The 16,896-nt window shown below is 53.9% G+C and overlaps 3 protein-coding genes across 9 annotated transcripts in view; 2 read left to right on the forward strand and 1 right to left on the reverse strand.

Annotated features, from left to right (window-relative positions):
• The window catches only part of PIEZO1 (piezo type mechanosensitive ion channel component 1 (Er blood group)), a 61,136-nt gene extending 57,335 nt beyond the window's left edge, over positions 1-3,801 (forward strand). For all 5 annotated transcript variants that reach the window (XM_087971373.1, XM_087971374.1, XM_087971371.1 and 2 more), the window contains 5 exons: positions 152-324; positions 758-880; positions 1,085-1,164; positions 2,186-2,381; positions 3,037-3,801. In XM_087971373.1, the coding sequence (XP_087827499.1) occupies positions 152-324; positions 758-880; positions 1,085-1,164; positions 2,186-2,381; positions 3,037-3,286 (822 nt within the window). In that variant the 3' untranslated portion in view covers positions 3,287-3,801. The remainder of the gene's footprint in view (positions 1-151; positions 325-757; positions 881-1,084; positions 1,165-2,185; positions 2,382-3,036) is intronic.
• CTU2 (cytosolic thiouridylase subunit 2) lies at positions 3,733-10,660 on the reverse strand. 2 transcript variants are annotated; one of them, XM_026686275.2, is made up of 15 exons: positions 10,415-10,660; positions 9,816-9,890; positions 9,593-9,671; positions 9,427-9,486; positions 9,143-9,203; positions 8,759-8,868; positions 7,833-8,149; positions 7,305-7,440; positions 6,733-6,864; positions 6,546-6,637; positions 6,023-6,126; positions 5,486-5,609; positions 5,304-5,364; positions 4,890-4,948; positions 3,733-4,335 (listed from the first exon to the last, which is right to left on the reverse strand). In XM_026686275.2, the coding sequence occupies exons 1-15, from the start codon at positions 10,477-10,479 to the stop codon at positions 4,284-4,286; spliced, it is 1,527 nt and encodes a 508-aa protein (XP_026542060.2). In that variant the 5' UTR covers positions 10,480-10,660; the 3' UTR covers positions 3,733-4,283. The 2 variants fall into 2 exon arrangements, with proteins under 2 accessions (XP_026542060.2, XP_087827501.1); XM_087971375.1 differs by lacking the exon at positions 5,304-5,364 and having other exon boundaries at positions 10,415-10,659.
• Positions 10,637-15,226, forward strand: RNF166 (ring finger protein 166). 2 transcript variants are annotated; one of them, XM_026686278.2, is made up of 6 exons: positions 10,637-10,943; positions 11,618-11,774; positions 11,914-12,026; positions 12,335-12,449; positions 13,061-13,168; positions 14,005-15,226. In XM_026686278.2, the coding sequence occupies exons 1-6, from the start codon at positions 10,750-10,752 to the stop codon at positions 14,068-14,070; spliced, it is 753 nt and encodes a 250-aa protein (XP_026542063.1). In that variant the 5' UTR covers positions 10,637-10,749; the 3' UTR covers positions 14,071-15,226. The 2 variants fall into 2 exon arrangements, with proteins under 2 accessions (XP_026542063.1, XP_026542062.1); XM_026686277.2 differs by having other exon boundaries at positions 10,715-10,943; positions 13,469-15,226.
• The last annotated feature ends 1,670 nt before the right edge of the window (positions 15,227-16,896 follow it).

Here is a 16,896-nt window from a genome sequence, read left to right on the forward strand (position 1 = left end):
CAGGAGGGAGGGGGAATCCTTCAAGTGGGTGGGGGACCAGCACCTCTGCCCCACCCCTGAAAATAGAAGGTGGGCTGGGCCTGAGCAGGGAGGGGGGGCTACCACGCTGTGCCCTGCTGACCCGGCCTGGGACTCTCTGCCCTCCCCGCAGCTCGCCATGCAGTTCATCACCCAGTACGGCTACGAGGACGTTGCCTGGGCGCGCATTGAGGGCAGCTCCGGATCCCTGTGGAGCATCAGCCCGCCCAGCCGTGAGCAGCTCTGGCAGGAGCTGCACAATGGCTCCTCGGACATCACTCTGCGCTTCACCTGGAACTTCCAAAGGTACTTCAGGCCAGGACCGGAAGTCCCCCCTTGCAGGGCGGGGCCCTGGCTGCTTTAACCAAGGATATGCCCCCTTTGGCTTGGCCTGGAACAGCCCCGCGGAGCTCCGAAGACGGCTTCTTCCGGCATTTGAAGGCTTAGGACAGGAATCTCCAACCTTGGCAGCTTTAACGCTGGTGGACTTCAACTCCCAGAATTCCTCATCCACCCAATGCTGCTAAGGAATCCTGAGCGTTAAAGTCCACAAGCCTTAAAGCTGCCGAGGTTGGAGATCCTGGCTTAGGGGGCTGTGGGTGCAAAAGAGCTCCAGGGATGGAGAGGGTCACGAAGGGACCCGAAAGCAGAGGGTGGATCCTCCTCTTGCCTTTCCTTCCACTTCTCCTTGATCCCAAAAGTCCTTTCCTTCCTCCTCCTCCTCCTCCGCAACCGCCAGGGATCTCAGCAAAGGAGGGAAAACGGAGTACACCTCCCAGAAGCACACCATGGACCTGAGCCAGAAGAGTCTCGTGAGACAAAATTTGGCTGGGATGCTGCAGGGCACCCATCGTGCCCCCGTGTGAGTGTCGTCCCCCCTGCCCCTCCCATCAAGGCACCCATGGCCAGGGGGTGAGCAAGGTGGGGAAAGGGCCCCCCCAATTGCAGGGGTCTCAATTCACAGCCTGCAAAGCCCGAGGAACAGAGGGGCTCCACCCCCTCTGTCTGCAAACGCTCCCTGTGCTTTCAGGCTGCGTTATCTCACCGTGTCTTCTCCTTGTTCCAGGCGGATAGCCCACCTCTTCCCACCCTACATACGGGCGCCCAGCGGCCCCGAGGCAGACCCGGTTGAGCCCCTGCTCCCAGGTGAGGACACCGGACAGAAACTGCTTTGCACAGACTCAGGGCTGATCGTTTAACTCCCCAGTTCCTCCCTCGGCGTTGATGGGGGTTCCTGGTGCTACTTGGAAAACAATCCAGGGGCCAGAACTTGTCCCCTCCACCCCCCAGCAGATAATGCCAGCATGCCTTCACAAGAACAGCCGGGACATGGGTTGCATTTCTGGCTTTTTCAGGTGGGAGCAGGAACAGGAGGCCAATGGCTCCGTTTCCCTGTCCCTAAAAAGGCCACAATCATGCCATGGCTTGGCAGGGTGGTTTCCCAAGTAAAGAGAGCAGCGTGCCTTCCGTATCTGCTTTCCTGCTTGCTTTTGAGACAGAGCTCCAAAATGAGTGTTGTGCAAAGGAATTTTGTTCCTGATTTTTGGTGGCACATAGTTTGAAGCCACAGTAAGAACGGCAGAAGATATTAAAAAGGTCAAATGAACAGATAAATCTTTGATGCCACTCCGAAACTTCATTGCCCAGAAGATCATTGGCCGCCCTCTCCCCTCTTTGGAAGAGCTTTAGAGTTCCTGCTGCCCTAAGAAAGTTCAAAATATCCTTAAAGATCCATCTCATCCTGGGAAACCCCCCCCCCTTTTTTTTTGAACTATTACCATCTGGCAGACGGTACAAGACAATACAAAAAACAAGGACAACTAGGCTGAAAAACAGCTTCTATCCCGGGGCGGTAACTCTGTTGAATTCTACTGTATAGTGCAGTGTTAATGCAGTACCAGGTGGTTTCAATTCAATTGCATAGAATGTGAAGGATGTGTGTTTGCATTTATTTTCATAGCCATAATGTACACTGAAGATGGCATTTAATTTTGTTGTACGAGGTGCAGTGACAACAAACTAAACTAAACAGAGCAATTGGGGCTGGGAGGACTCTAAAGAAATGGGGAGCAACTCGTGAGGAAGAGCTTTCTCAGCGTCTCTGTGTATATAAGCGAGGTGGCGTCCTTTTCTGGGCCTGCTTCCCTCTCCCCCTCTCCTCTTCCAGACGGAGAAGACAGCTACCTGGACGTGGAAGTGCAGCTGGAGCAGCAGCGGGTCAGGCCCGGGAACAGCAGCACCAGTTTCCTGGAGTGGTGGATGATCCAGCTGGCGGAGTGCCAGGCGGAGTGCCACATCCTGCCCATGGTCATCTTCAGCGACAAAGTCAGCCCTCCCAGCCTGGGCTTCCTGGCAGGATACGGGTGAGTGACCAACCCACCAGCCCCAGACCATCAGGGCGGATGCAAGAGTCACAAGAATAGGCTGGCTTGGATGCAAGGAAGCAGCCGGAAAGCTGGGCCTAAGAACCCCAGGGAAAGAGCAACCCCCCCAGTTGAATGGGGGGCCCTGGGCTCACCTGGCTCTGCTGCAGCTGGCCCACTTGGTTTCCCCACCTGGCAGCACTTGGAAGAGGGTCCAACGCGGCCCCTTTGTGTGTGAAATGCCACCAGGCTTCCTTTGCCCGCAGCTTGCAAACATTGAGCCCCCTAAAAGGAGGGGATGGTCCCCAATCTCCCTCCCACCTCACAGGGCCACCTTGCCCTCAAGCTTTTCTAAGGTTAAGGCGCCTCCTTTCCTGGAATGATAAGGCCCTCCAGGCGCAGGCGAGAGAGGCAAAGGTTGGTCGTTCGGTCCCTTTTCAAGACTTCCTCTGGATCAGCTAACGGCTGAGATCACACCCCAGGCTGAGCCACGGGATCAGGGCTTGCAGATCCCCGCGGATCCTGCTCAGCCAGCCCGCTGATGCTTCGTAGGTCGTGTGGATGTGTTGGGGAGTCAGAAGGTGGGGGGGGGGGGTTGCCTGTCGGGGTGGGGGGCTGCGCAGGGGCGCTACACAGGGGATCTTTCTCTGCTCAGGATCATGGGTCTCTACGTCTCCATCGTGCTGGTGATCGGCAAGTTCGTGCGAGGCTTCTTCAGCGAGATCTCCCACTCCATCATGTTTGAGGAGCTGCCCTGCGTGGACCGCATCCTGACGCTGTGCAGCCACATCTTCCTGGTCCGGGAGACGGGAGAGCTGGAGCTGGAGGAGGAGCTGTACGCCAAGCTCATCTTCCTCTACCGCTCGCCGGAGACCATGATCAAGTGGACCCGGGAGAAGGACTGAGGAGGGGAGGCCAGAACGGAAGGGAGCTCTCTTCGCCCCCAAAACAGCCCAGGGGGGAGGAGGTGCAGCCAGGCTGTGGACCCAGCCAGCTGCCGGTCCTGGACGCCGAGTCTTCCTACCCCCCCTCCTCCACTGGAGGCTCTGGGTGGGGCAGCCCCCGTAACCTGAGCCACACCTGTAGCCCAATGCAGCGGGGGTGGGGGGGAGAGGGGGGAGACACAGGACACTTTTTGAAACACTTTTCCCTTTTTACAAAATCAAACGACACTACCGGCTCCCCCTCCTGGGCTCCTGCTTCCTTCCCCCTTGGCGACCAGGAGGCGTTTGGAAACAACGGCTGTCCTGCTACCGAAATGTCCAGAGCCCCCCACCCACCCACCTCTGACCCTCCCTCCCTCTCTCCTCCCCTCTTGGCCAGCCTCTCGCTGCTGGGAATCTACAGACTATTTTTTCTATGGGAGGCCATTTTATTTATACAGATCTATACAATAAAAACAAAGCTGTGATTTTAAAAACGGTGTGGTGGGAAGTCAAGGTGGACTTTGGGGAATGTCGGAGGAAAATTCCGCTGGTTCAGCAGCCGAGCTTTGGGGGCTCAGTTTATCCAGAGGTCTGGAGCAGATTTGGAGGAGAGCTTAAATGAAACCTTAGGAGGTCTGGATAGGGCGGGGGGGGGGGTTATTGCCAAGAAGGAACCGGTTTTCCTTGGGACACTTCATCAAACTTCCGTGAGCAAAGGCTGCTCCCTTTGTTTTAGGATTTGAATCCTGTGTACAAAAATAGATTCACTTCTATTCCGATTCACTTGTGCCTCCAAGGAGGTGCCAAACTGGGCACGTGTGAAAGATCTGGATCCTTCTTGGCTCAGTCCGGCCGTTGCTGAATCCAAAATGATTTGTCTGCTTGAAAAACACTTGTGGAAGTAGATTGTCAGGCCACTAAAAGCCACGAATAGTCCTCCCCCTGGACTCTTAGGCCGTAAAGCACCCAATGCAAATCAAGTGTCATCTTCAAGCAAGAATTCCTGGATTTCTTGCTTCATCGCAGCCCTGCAAAGAAAGTGGAAACAGGCATCACTGCAAATCCGGGTTTGCCTATCATGCTAGATTAGGGTTTGTTCAAATAGCATGCCAGCTGGGGAATTCTGGGAGTTGAAATCTTAAAAAGTTGCCCTAGTTGAAATGCACTGGTCAATTGGATGACTCTCTGTTCCACGCCCAGGAACAAGGGCATTCTTAAAGGACTTCTCCTTTTGTCTTGGCCTCAACAGCTGCAGGAGTGCAAGCAGTGCCCCCTTCATTGCAATTCTGTCTCCCCTCGCACTGTTTTGCCAACTGCGTCCTTGCCACTGACGTCTGGGCCACAACAGGGGAGGGCAGATGGAGCTCAGGTTGAATTGGTGGGGTCTTGGGGGTCTCTGAGCTTGCTTTTCTTCTTGCCTCCATTTTGTTACTAGGCTGGGAAACAACATCAATGCACCGATAAACAAAACTGCCACAAATGCCCAACAGCCTCTTTGGGCTGTATTTCTGCCCTGGAGAAGAGCAACACAGTCTCATTTCTCTTGGCACAAATTCCTCCAGGCAACAATTTTGCCCCATACCTGCATCGCTGGCGCTCGGCCTCCTTGTGAATGTATGGGGGGAGAGACTCCACGCAGCTCTGCAAAGGAATCGCTGGGAGTGAGTAAAGGCATGGTGATCCCACCATGCTTGTTACTTTTACAAGGGGTAGCCCCTCAAACTGTGGCAGAGCACCCCAACTGTCACCCACAGCCTAACCTGAAGTTCCTCCAAAGCCAGGACAAACTCACAGAGATTCTCCAAAATCCCAGCAAACTAAACCTTTCATCCAATGTGAAGGCCCAACTGACTGCACCCACTTTAACTCCAGCCAGAGAGCTTTTGTCATCAGCCTGGCCACTTCTGTCTCGGGCCCAGCCCTGAGAGCAGTTGCACACCTTTGCGTCGACACCTACGTGAGCCCTGGCTGCACAAACCCTTCCTTGCACACCTACCAGCTCCTTGACTGTTAGGCGGCAGCCATAGCAGAGCAACGGGGCAAGCTGGGAGGTCTCTCTGGGGGGGAAAGCAGAACATCAGTCACCTGTGCCGACTAGTGGCTTATTTGGGGAGGGGGCTAAGGTGAGCAGGCGGGGTGATCCACACCCAACAGTACATTCTTTGTGGGGGCTCTTACCTTCCTGCTGGGGGCTCTCTGCAGCAACCTGCCTGGGTCCCGCCACCGCAGCATCCCTCCGCAGCTGGAGGCCGCTGGCTGAGCTTTTCCGAAAGCAGCGTGGCCTGCAAGGAGGATCCGTCCTCTGTCGGGAAACGAGAATTGCAGCCCCTGAAAGCTCGTCCTTGGGCCAAGAGGCAAAAAAACAACCCTTGGCAGCAGAAGCCGGGTTCGTAATGCCCTGCCGTGAGCGAATCTCGCAGCACCCAGAGCTCAAGGACCGAGTACGTCCCCTGGGTGTGCAGGCATCTTCATCGGTCAGTTCCAGCAAGCAAACCCCCCTTGCTTAAGCAGAAGGTTTGCATTTATCCCCATGCCCGTTTGGCAAAGGATGGGAGGGAAAGACCCTCCCATTCCAACTCCAAAAAGGACCACCTGCAATTCTGGCACCATGAAGGTCTGGCTGGCACCTCAGCCCTTGTCCATTCTAGAATCCCAGCAGGTACCAAAAGCCAATCTAGAAGCGGGTTCCCCCCCCCCCCAAAGAAGACCACTCACCAACATTGGTGTCCAAGGGGCAGAGGCAGAGGAGGCAGCTGGCTGGTGCTGCCGGCACATCAGGCTGGGCCTCTGGAGGAACTGCGCTCAGCTTCTCTCCTGTCCTGGAACAGAGGCCGGAGGGGGCATCAGGAGGAGAACTGGAGGGAAGCCCACCTCCTGCCTGACCTGGTCATGCTACCTGCACCTCCTCAAGAGGACATAAAGTCTCTCTGGGATGAGGCACCGCTTGTTTTAAGGAGGCGCTTGCAAGTCCGCAGCTGAAAGGATCTGGCCCATGAAACGCAGGCGGAGAGGCCTGAGCTGGATTTTCAGAAAACAAGGTGTTTTGTTTTTTTTAAAAAAAACTGTTTCCTAGTTTGCTCTGATTTGCCCAGAGAGGCCCAGAAATGTAACCAGAGCTGCAGAGGGTCCATGAGGGGTGTGTGGGAAGGGAGTCACGCCTAATGGACAACACTGCGGAACATCTGCCAGGGACTCCGTCCAGCGGTTGGTTGTCCTTTACTGGACAAGGGACACTCACCGGTAGACTGTGCTGACGGTGGAGGGAAATTCCAGCTGCAGCTTGCAGAGAAAGCTCTCTATCAGGAGGTGGATGCTGGCTCTGTCGGAGGCCTGGGGGAAGTGAAATCATCGGTCACGGCTGCTCAGATCCGCCTCACCCCTTCCCCTCTGTCTCCAGCCAGAAGTCTCCGTTCCCAATGGCCTACTTTGGTGTCCAGTCCAGGCGTGAAGACGGTGGGCACCCCGAAGAGGTAGTTGTAGAAAGCAATCTCTTTAGCGGGATATTCCCGCATTGGGCGCAGGATGAGGACATCCCCGTAGCGGCTGTCCAAGAAGCCCTTTGGGGGAGGAGAAAGGAAAAGGGAGGGGGAGCAGTGCCAGATCAGTGCCAGGCCACCGGCACCCTTGCACCCCAACCTCTCCGGGAGATTCCGGAACAGAGATGGAGCAGGGAGAGCTCCAACTGGGTCATCCGGCCACAGCACGGAAGCCTCGGTCACAAAAGCTTCCTTGCTCCTCTTCTACGGTGTTATTCTGTGTGTTTGTCTGGAAAAATACTCCTCGGTGGGCTCCTCCTGGGCGAAAAATGGAGTCTCAGCCACTGGACTCTGTGCAGGTTTAGCCCAGGACTTTCCTTCTTCAAGGGCCAGGTTTGGCTTCATAAAGCTCCAGGAAGTGGCTTGCAAGGATGGACATATCTAAACCGAAGAGCAAGGCAAGGAATCTCCTAAGGAGCCCAAAACGTCGGTGGGGAAACCGCGAGCCGCTTTGCTCTCACCGTGTCCATAGCCAGGAAGGCCCCACGTCCCAGGGAGAGGTTGCTCAGCAGCTTGACGCTCACACGGGTGCAGCTGTCTCCCACCATCACCTTCGTGTATCCGTTTCTCCGAGCCACATGCAGCACCAGGTGGGTCCTAAAAAGCAGAGAGAGAGATCTCTCCCGTTCCAGCCAGGAATTTGGGATCCAACCAGGAGCCCAGAGAACAATGGAACATTTGCTGTTTTCCTAGAAATACCACAAAATCAGCCATCTAGAAGGGCCAGACAAAACAGCCTTTTGACACCATGAAACCCTTTCTAAGTCTAGCTAGGGGCTCCTTGCAAAGTCCTCTTCCTATCAGGACTGTCAGCTTGTTTCCTGGGGTTCCTGAGCTAGGATACGGCATCCAATGACCCTTTGCGCTAAGAGAACAGGAATGCATGAAGAAGACCCCTGCCTAGCCTCTTTTGAGTTCTCCACTCTCCCTCACCCAGCTCACATTGTGGGCATTAACATCCTCACTCAGGATCGGAGCCAGGAGCTTACCGGAGGGTCTGCAGAAGCTCCTCTTTTGCAGTTAGGGATTTGACACCCGCAAAGAGGCGGGACAGATCTTGTGCGTGGGAAGCAAGGGAAGAGCCAGCCTCATCCAGAGCCGCCAACCGTCCCGGCCACCCGCAGCCTTCCATGCTACACTCTGCCAGCCGGTCCTCCAGGGAAGTCGCCGCGTCCTCCTCCTCCTCCTCCCGCTGCTGCTGCTGCTGCCACCTCAGGAAATCAGCCACTGCTTCCTTGTAGCTGGGTGCCTGGCCAGCAGCACTGTGGGAAAGGGAGTTCAGGACAGAAGTGGGAAGGTCAAACGCCTACGAAAGAGCATGGGGACAGAAGCTGGATCAAACACTGACTGAAGGAACGTGCGCCAAGCCTGCACAAACTCCAATTGCTTTGACAGATTTTCAGAACTAGGAATTATATTTCCTTCCCGCCTTGTTAAGCTTAATGCTACTTTTCCCTTATTCGTTTCCTCCTAAAAGTGACGATGTTAGAAGCTCATCTATGTTATCAACTTCCCCTTTCGCAGTAAGTTTTCTCTGATCCTCTGTTGTTTCACTTCCATTACGCAAAAGTGGGCAGACTAATCTGGGCCAGAGTTAATTCTCAGAGCACAAAGGATTATACTTGATGGAAGAATGATAATCCTATCCTGCCTGCGGGCAGGATGCCTTTCTGATGTTCTAATTCAGTGTTTCTCAATCTCAGAAACTTCAGGGTATGTGGAGTTCAACTCTCAGAACTCCCCAGCCAGCCCCAAAATTGCTGAGGATGTGAAACTCTGCTCTAATTTAATTTGCTAAACAATACTACCGTCAATAATACAATTTCCTTCCAGGCAAATCCCATCAAAGCAGCCAGCGCTGTTGATGCCATCCCATCAAAGTATGCTGCGGTGCGGGTGCTGAATGCCAGTTTACCTCCTCCAAGAACACCAGATGATAGGGGAATCCTGTGGCTCGCAGGACAGCCTCTACCTGCCCGCAGGTTTTCTCTCGCTCATCCAAGCTCCGCCCACACACAGCTCCCTCTGCAGAGTAAAACCAAAACTGTCAGCAAGGTGAGATGGCTAGTCTGAAAGAACAGCCCTGGGAACATTGCCTGCCATGGGATCTTCAACCATGGAAGATACTGGACCAGCAAGGAGTGACAACTACCCCATTCAATCTGGTGCTCCAGCCCAAAGGGAAAATGATATAAATATTTATATTTCCCAAGCCACAACGTTTCAGTCGAAACAAACTGCCTGCACACTGACTTCGTCCCCCAAAGCAGGGAGAACGCACAGGGCTGCCAACACAAACCATCAATGTAGATTATTCCTGGTCTGAAGCGAAGTTTCTTGGCAGCTTCTCGGTTGAGGCCCTGACAAGAGAAAGCAAAGCAATTCAAAAACTTTACCCATGCTTCATCTACTAGGGCAGGGGTGTCCAACCTTGGCAACTTTAAGACTTGTGGACTTCAGCTTTGCTGGCTGAGGAATTCTGGGAGTTGAAGTCCTCAAGTCTTAAAGTTGCCAAGGTTGGACACCCCTGTACTAGGGGCTTGTGCTGTTTGGCAGCCCCTCCTGCTTGGAAGTCAAACATACCTCTTGCACCTGCCGCAACATTGAGCTGGAAGCAAGACCCCCCGAAAAAGCCAGCAGAACCTAAAACAGCAGGGAGAAAGCATCGCCAAATTCGTTTCCTGTTTTTAGTTGCCATTCTGCCCGTCTCTCTTGCCCTGAAGCAGGAAAGGTTACGGCAGGGCAGGACCTTCTCTCCAGGGTATATGCAGCGATTCTTCCCGAGCATGGCACGGAACTTGTGAACGAAGTAGTCCTTGAAGCAGCCCCTGCAGAGAAACAGGGTGGAGAAAAGCCCACATTCATTGCCAGGGGGGGGGTGGGGGTGGGGGGAATCTGCACAGAGATGCAGGGGCCAGTTCTGAATTATTCAAAACTCTTCTCGTCACCCTCGGTTGCCCTGCTGCACTTACTTGCAGAAGGCATCTCCAGCACGAATGATCACCACCGGGGAGCCGTCCTTGCACTTGACGCATTTGGAGTCACAGCTTGGAGGAGAGAAAGTGAAGACCAGGTTGCCACAGAGCCTTAGCAGACACCCACATCTTATGCTGTCCTCTCCGATACGGAAGTTGAGACGGCGGCAAAAAGCAAATCCCTCTTTCATATAAACAGTGTTTTATCTCAACCGTGGCAACTTATCAGAGGGGCAGACTTCAACTCCCAGAATCCCCCAGCCTATCCATCAACTCATCCCTTGGGCTGGGGAATTCTGGGAGTTGAAGTCTGACCCTCTGATAAGTTGCCACGGTTGAGATAAAACACGGTCTGAGCACCTGGGCCAAGTCATGGTTTGCTTAAGCCCAGTTTGCTGAACAAGCCACTCCTTAGGGCTAGAATTAGCCTGCCTGGGACTGGCCTCCTCTTCCTCATTGGTTCATGCCATGGTGCAGAGGTCCCCAGACTTGGCCACTATAAGGCTTGTGGACTTCAACTCCCAGAATTCTGCAGCCTCTGCCATGGTGGCTTGTTCAACAAGCCATGGATTATTGCTCGGCCAAGGCTTCCTCACCGGCCCCGGGGCCTCTCCCTCGGGAGCGGCTCCTCTCCGCAGCCGCCCTGCCCGCCGTCGCACATCGCCGCCTCCGCCTCGGCCACGTGGAGCACGGCAGCCTCCTGCTGACGTTGGGCGGCCTCCGCCACCTCCCCCCGATCGGGAGACCACAATTCCCAGAGGGCCCCTTGGCGCGGCCGCGCACCGCGATGACGCCACGTCGTGGGGGAAGCCTCGCGAGAGCCGCGGGGAGGGGAACCTCCGGGACCGTCCCAGCCTGGGAGGCGCCGAGGTCGCGGAGGCGATGACGTAGTGGGGATGCGCCGCCTCCCCCGCCCTCCTCCCCTTCCGCCATGGCGGCCGCGATGTTCCGGAGCTTGCTGGTGTCGGCGGGGGGGTCCCGCGAGGCGCCCTCCGCGGCCGCCGCCCCCGCCCCGCCGCCGCCTCACCCGCCCGAGCCCGGCGCCGCGCTGGAGGCCCAGTTCAGCTGCCCCATTTGCCTGGAGGTCTACCAGCGCCCCGTCCGCATCACCCCCTGCAGGCACACGTGAGCGGGGAGACGGGGGTCAAGGGGCCCGGACGGAAAGCGGCGGGGGAGACCACGGGGTGCCCCCAAGCCCCTTGCGGGGGGCGCTGAAGAGTTGACTCTCGGGGGGGAGCGGCTGAGGTTCCTGGACGGGCTGATGGACAGCAGTGCCAGGGAAGCATGGGGGGGGGGGGTGTCCAGCCTCCCCTCTGGCCAAGGAGGGACCTGCTGCTGCATCCTTGCTTTGTAAGGTTATTGGGGGGAGGGGGGTCTCCCACTTGGCGCTTGGAGAGGAATTCCTCAGCCCGGGAAGCCCAAGGGGCCTGGGGAGGCGAGGGCAGGACGGCGGGCCTGGTCTTAGGAGACCTTCTTCCACAGAGGGCGGGAAATGCTCCAAAGTACCTTCTCGATTTTGCTGGGGCAGAGTTCATGAGCTGCTACGGGGGTCTCCAAACTCGGCAACCTTAAGACTTGTGGGATCCTGGGAGTTGAAGTCCACAAGTCTCAAAAGATGCCCGCTATGGCGACAGACCCCTGGCCTAGTAGACCTAGGGAAGTTGTTCTGTGTGTCTTTGGGCCTCCTCTTGGCTGAAGCCCGCCAGCCCTCCCTCTGGGGAGAGCAACCCTTCTTTGCGGGTGTAGTTTTGCCAGAGCTCTCCAGCCTCTGGGAGCAACCAAGCCTCCTCCTTCCCTAGGTTCTGTGGGGAATGCCTGCAGCCCTGCCTCCAAGTTCCGTCTCCCCTCTGTCCCCTTTGCCGCATGCCCTTTGACCCCAAGAAGGTGGAGAAGGCCTCCGGGGTGGAAAAGCAGCTGTCTTCCTTCAAGGCACCGTGTCGGGGCTGCAGTAAAAAGGTAACCTTTAAGGGCTCCTATGCGTAGGTGGAGGCAGCAAAGCCACCCTGCTTTTGTGAGTGGCCTGTAGTAAAAAATAAAAACTACAGAAGGCTTCAGATGGATACCCGGCTTCTTTTCTAATCCTTCTGTGTGCCAGGTGACGCTTGCAAAGATGAGGTCTCACGTCACATCATGTGCTAAAGTCCAGGAACAAATGGCCAACTGTCCGAAGTTCGTACCTGTCGTCCCAACATCCCAACCTATTCCAAGGTATTTCCTTCTTTGTGGATTCGAACCACTCCCCAGCTCGCTGGTTCCCAGATTTTAGAATATCTCCTGCACTCTCAAGCCAGGTTAGGAGGGAGAGAGAGAATCAGGCATCTCTTTGATAAAAAAAAAAAAACTGTAGATGTGTTGTCCTTACAGGTTGGCGTTTCTCAAGCAGCTTGAAGCTACGTAGACCTCAGTTCCTAGAATCCCCGAATAGGATCAATCAGTTGGCAGAATTTCTCAGCCAGCATGCTGAACTTGGGTCTACCCACCTTCCAGTCCTTGAGCTGTGCTGTTCTCCCTTTCAGCAATATTCCAAACCGGTCCACGTTTGTCTGTCCCTATTGTGGAGCGCGGAACTTGGATCAGCAGGAGCTAGTGAAGCATTGCATGGAGAATCACCGCAGTGACCCCAACAAAGTGGTGAGTTGCATTCATGCCATCCCTGTTTGGTGAAACAGAAAGCCAAATTAGCAGAAAACTGGGAAGAAGAGGGAAAACTTTTGCCTATTTCCTCCTCCTGTTTATGCCATAGCTGGAGTTTGCTTTTGCAAACCAGGGATAATAAAGCAGATTTCTGCATCTGCAGTGGCTGTGCTGACCTTGTCCCTTTCATTTTGCACATGGGAGCTGTAAAGAAATTAAATGTGTCTCAGGAACTGGGTGTATTTCCCTAGTATAAAATCATGGAAGTGTCCTGGAGATCTAAAAGCAGGCCTCCCTTTGTAGCAGCTCCATTTAATTGCTCAGTTTGTGTATGATCTTGTGATTGTTTAGAGCTTTATTTGATGGTGCTGTTTAATATCATCACTTGTCCCTGAAATTTTATGGAGCAAAGCATATTAATACATCTGCATTTAGGGGGTTTCATAGCAAGGCGTGCTTTTTCGAAGGTGTGCTGTGCAACAGGAAATTATTCTGTCCCCCCCCTCCCTCCAAATCAAGCAATCACACCGTTGCTTTTAACTCCTTTCTTGGAATCGAGTGTTTTTTCTTCTTTGTTGACCGTCCTCTTCTCTCCCTGGGTCTTCCAGGTCTGTCCAGTGTGCTCAGCCATGCCTTGGGGAGACCCCAGTTACAAGAGTGCCAACTTTCTACAGCACCTCTTGCACCGGCACAAGTTTTCCTATGACACGTTTGTGGTGCGTATTGCGTTCCGCAGCATCTTATTTCAATAGAGAATCTCCTTTGATAATAAAAGCAGATCAAATTGCCCTTGTGGGAGGAGTTATGGCTACATTGGAGTGGTTGCCTCCTCCTGTTCTTTATGCCCTGCTCTTGTCAAAGTGCCTGCCCTCCCGGTGGCCTCAAATAAGGTCACAAGGATTGGTTGGTATCAGGGGTGTTCTTCTGTGCCCCCTGCACCATTATGGGTGTAATAATAGGCACAGGCTTTAAAAAAAACAACAACCCATTGTTCCCTTCTACCCTGTCCTGCTCAGATCCCACTTGAAATTACTGTGTCCAGTTCTAGCACCACAGTTCCCAAAGGACAGCAATACGGATTAGAGTGACGTCCAAGGAAGACCAGCAAGAGGGTGAAAGGTCTAGAAACCGAGCCTTCCGAGGGAGGATCTGGACAGGCGACCTCTGCAGGAAAGGGCACTGAAGGAGGCCTCTTGTCAGGGTTCCAAGGAATGCATCCTTTGCAAGCATTGCAAGCTTCAGGGTTGACACCTATTGCTGAGAGGGCAGGAGCAGACCCAGTGGGTCCCAGTTTCAAGGAAGGAGGTTCAAGCTAGACCTAAAAACGGTCAGCCAGAGGAAGAGCTGCCTCTTGAAGAGATGAGGTGCCCTTCCCTGGAGATGGGCAAGCAAGGCCTGGGTGATCCTCTTAGCAGAGGCGTAATAGTGGACTCTGCAGAGAGCAGGGGGTTCTAGATGACCTCTAAGGTCATTCTGGACCCCAGCCTGCCATGCGTGGAAGGTGGGGGGCTCCTCTGCTCTTTGCTACGACATTCTCCTCCCTTCTTTCCAGGACTATAACATCGACGAGGAAGCAGCCTTGCAGGCAGCCCTGGCGCTCTCCCTCTCAGAGAACTGAGGGCCACTGACACGGCCGAGCAGCAGACAGGAACTGTTGCACATTTGCCTGGCTCTCTCCACTGTCGGGGCGACGCGACGCTCGTCCTGCCCATCGGCTCCCAGAGGGTGGCTGGTGGCCGTCTCCTCCGCTTTCGCCTTGCCTCGTTCAGGCAGGGAACCTCTTCCTCGGGGCCGGGGCAGCGAAAAGGGGTGCTTCCCTTTCCCCGGTTCCATCGGACCTGCTCTGTACTATACCGGTTGGACGTTCCACACGCCACTAAGTGCGGAGGTGCTTTTAATACAGTTTTAGCACCATCAGCCCTCATTCCGTTAGCGGTTTATATAGCAACAAAACATTTTGTGGGGAAACTGTCGTTTACATTTTTTTTAATTGCCTGTGTCTTTGGGTTAATTCACTGGATTATTTTTTTTTTATTATTTTGGGGGGAAATCAGCATGGGAGATTTAAATCTTGTACGAATATTTATTATGCGCTTGGGTGCCTGCTCCTTGGCCATCGTGGCAAGGGATTTTGGGATCAACGCGTGCATGGAAAGCAGCCTTTTCAAAGAGGTTTGTGATGCCCAAGCAAGACCAGAAGGCCATTCCTGACTTGAGCATAACTGTTTAGCCAAATCTCTCCCTCCGCTCCCCACAACTGACCTTGCTCATTTTGTATCTGCTTTTGTGATACTCTAGAAGTTCTTGGTGGTTTTTTTCTACATCTCTTCCTGTAACAAATACTCTTCACCTTTTATAGAGAGAATACAAAGCAGTTAACCCTTGATATTGCAATATCTGTGTTTGACTAGAAACAATAGTATTTTTACGGAACATTATTTTTCAAAGTATATTTTTTAAAGAAAAGTGCCCTGGGTTCCAGATTTTCGGGCCCTGTGGAGGAGGGTCCCATACCTGGAGGGAAGGAGGCGCTTCCTTTGGTTAAATTCTGAGCAATGGGTCAGTGGTCCTTTTTTAAGGGTTCGAGGATTTTTGTTCTCTGCAAGAAAAAGGGGGAGGACAACTTGGGGGGGGGGTTCTTCAAGCAGCCCCTTTAAGGGGTTGTTGCAAGTTATTAAGCAGAACTTCTAAGGCTTTTATTATCCAGGTGGCCGGATTCTGGGTCAGTGGGCCTGAAGTAGGCTGGAAAGAAATAAAAGCTGTGAATAAGCTACGACGGGATGTGTCTCTGCGTCTTCAGAGCAGCCTTAGCGCTCGTTCATCTGTGAATCCATCTATGGGCGTTTCTGTGTGCGCGACAAACCAGTTTTGCAGTTTATTCAGTGAGGGGTGACTACAAACCATGGCTTGCTATACAAGCCAAGCCCCCAATTGAAAGTGGCTTGTCTTTGCTTATTGGGCTTGTGGAAACAGGTCTGACTCGCATGTGCAGCATGGTTGTCTGCTCCTGGAACAGGTTCTTTTTTGAGTACCAGGTAGCTGTATCAGTGCTCTGGTGATATTTACTCAGGTGAGGCAGGAGCCCCCAAGCATTTATATCTGCTGTGGGCCCACTCCTGATCAGCATCACCACCCTGGCTTGTGGCTTCTTTGTCAACCAGGCCTGGGTATTGCAGCTTTTGTTACATGTCCTCCCCCCTTCTTTCCTCCCTCCCAGCTTCCTGAGACCGGAAAAGGTGCAGAAACGGGAAAAATCTATCTCTGTTCAGAAAAAAATGCAAGGGAATTTTTGAATTTGGTTGACAAGAGTTTGTCCTTCGCTTGTTAAACCTTTCTTCAATCTGATAGGAAGAAACGGGGTTAATTGTTTTCAGAAGGATATTGCAGCCATTTCCATTGGTGTGTAAGATTTTCTTTTTTGCACTAACCTTAGGAAGGGGGTGAAGGAAAGATGTATGCCAATGTGCCCTTGCCACCCTCCTCCCCCTCCCCCATTTGTATCCCATATCCTTCCCCCCTCCTCAAAATACTCAAGCTATTACCTGTTCTTCCTGGGGTTGGCGAGAGGAAAAGACAGTGCAGCTTTTGAGCCTTTGGTAAAGTCTCTGTTCTCTAGTGGGAGATCCACCCGCCCACCCACTCTTTGATGGCTTGACCTGAGGTTTCCCCCCCCCCCTTCAGCCCCCAACACCTTCCTGGTCCTAATGGTCCCTTTGGAGTCTCTCCAGGAAAGGCTGCATTCCTTAGGCAGCTCGGCCTTATATAGCCTCCTCCCATTCAAGGCCGTCTGTGCATTTGAACAGACATGATCGCTCCCTACCAAGTGCCACTTAACATTCTCTGCTAGGTAGAAGGGCAGGCAGGGAGCTCAGGCAAGTGCCCTCCAGCACAGGGGGGGAGGAGAAGGCCACCCCTCCTGCCCTGGTTAGTGTCCCCTTGTAGGTCAGAGACCCTCCTCGGCTCCTCCAGCTGTGCCCATTGGGGGCACCAAGAGAAGCTTTGCTGGAGGTGGCAGCATTTCTGGCTCACCCAAACCCACCCAGGGGCCCACCTGTGCTGAGGAGGGGTCTCTGAGGGACCAAGCCCCACCCTCACGAGGTCCACCTACAGCTCTGGTGCCCACCAACTAAAAACATGGGTAGTGTGGTGGGTATCAACTTCTTACCCTATCCCAAAGTTGCCATGTTGTCTTGCAGGGGTGTAGGAGATGCCCCTCCCTGCCCAAAAGGGGGGTCTAGGAAACAGCTGCCTGGAAAGGTCTCCGGGTTGCAAGGGAGTAAACAATAACAGGAGGCTGGCCGACCCTCTTGGTGCCTAAGGAATGCTCTTCCTCTCATCCTAAAAATAGAACTGGCCTGTGGCTGCTGATAGGTATTGGAAATCAAAAAGAAAGGAATCCTTTTCATTCCCCACCCACCCACCCACCTTTTGAGCAAGCAGGGGA

The sequence above is a fragment of the Notechis scutatus genome, chromosome 9 (assembly GCF_049901735.1).
Source record: "Notechis scutatus isolate UNSWTSFEM ecotype Mainland chromosome 9, rNotScu1.2, whole genome shotgun sequence".
Lineage (NCBI taxonomy): Eukaryota > Metazoa > Chordata > Lepidosauria > Squamata > Elapidae > Notechis > Notechis scutatus.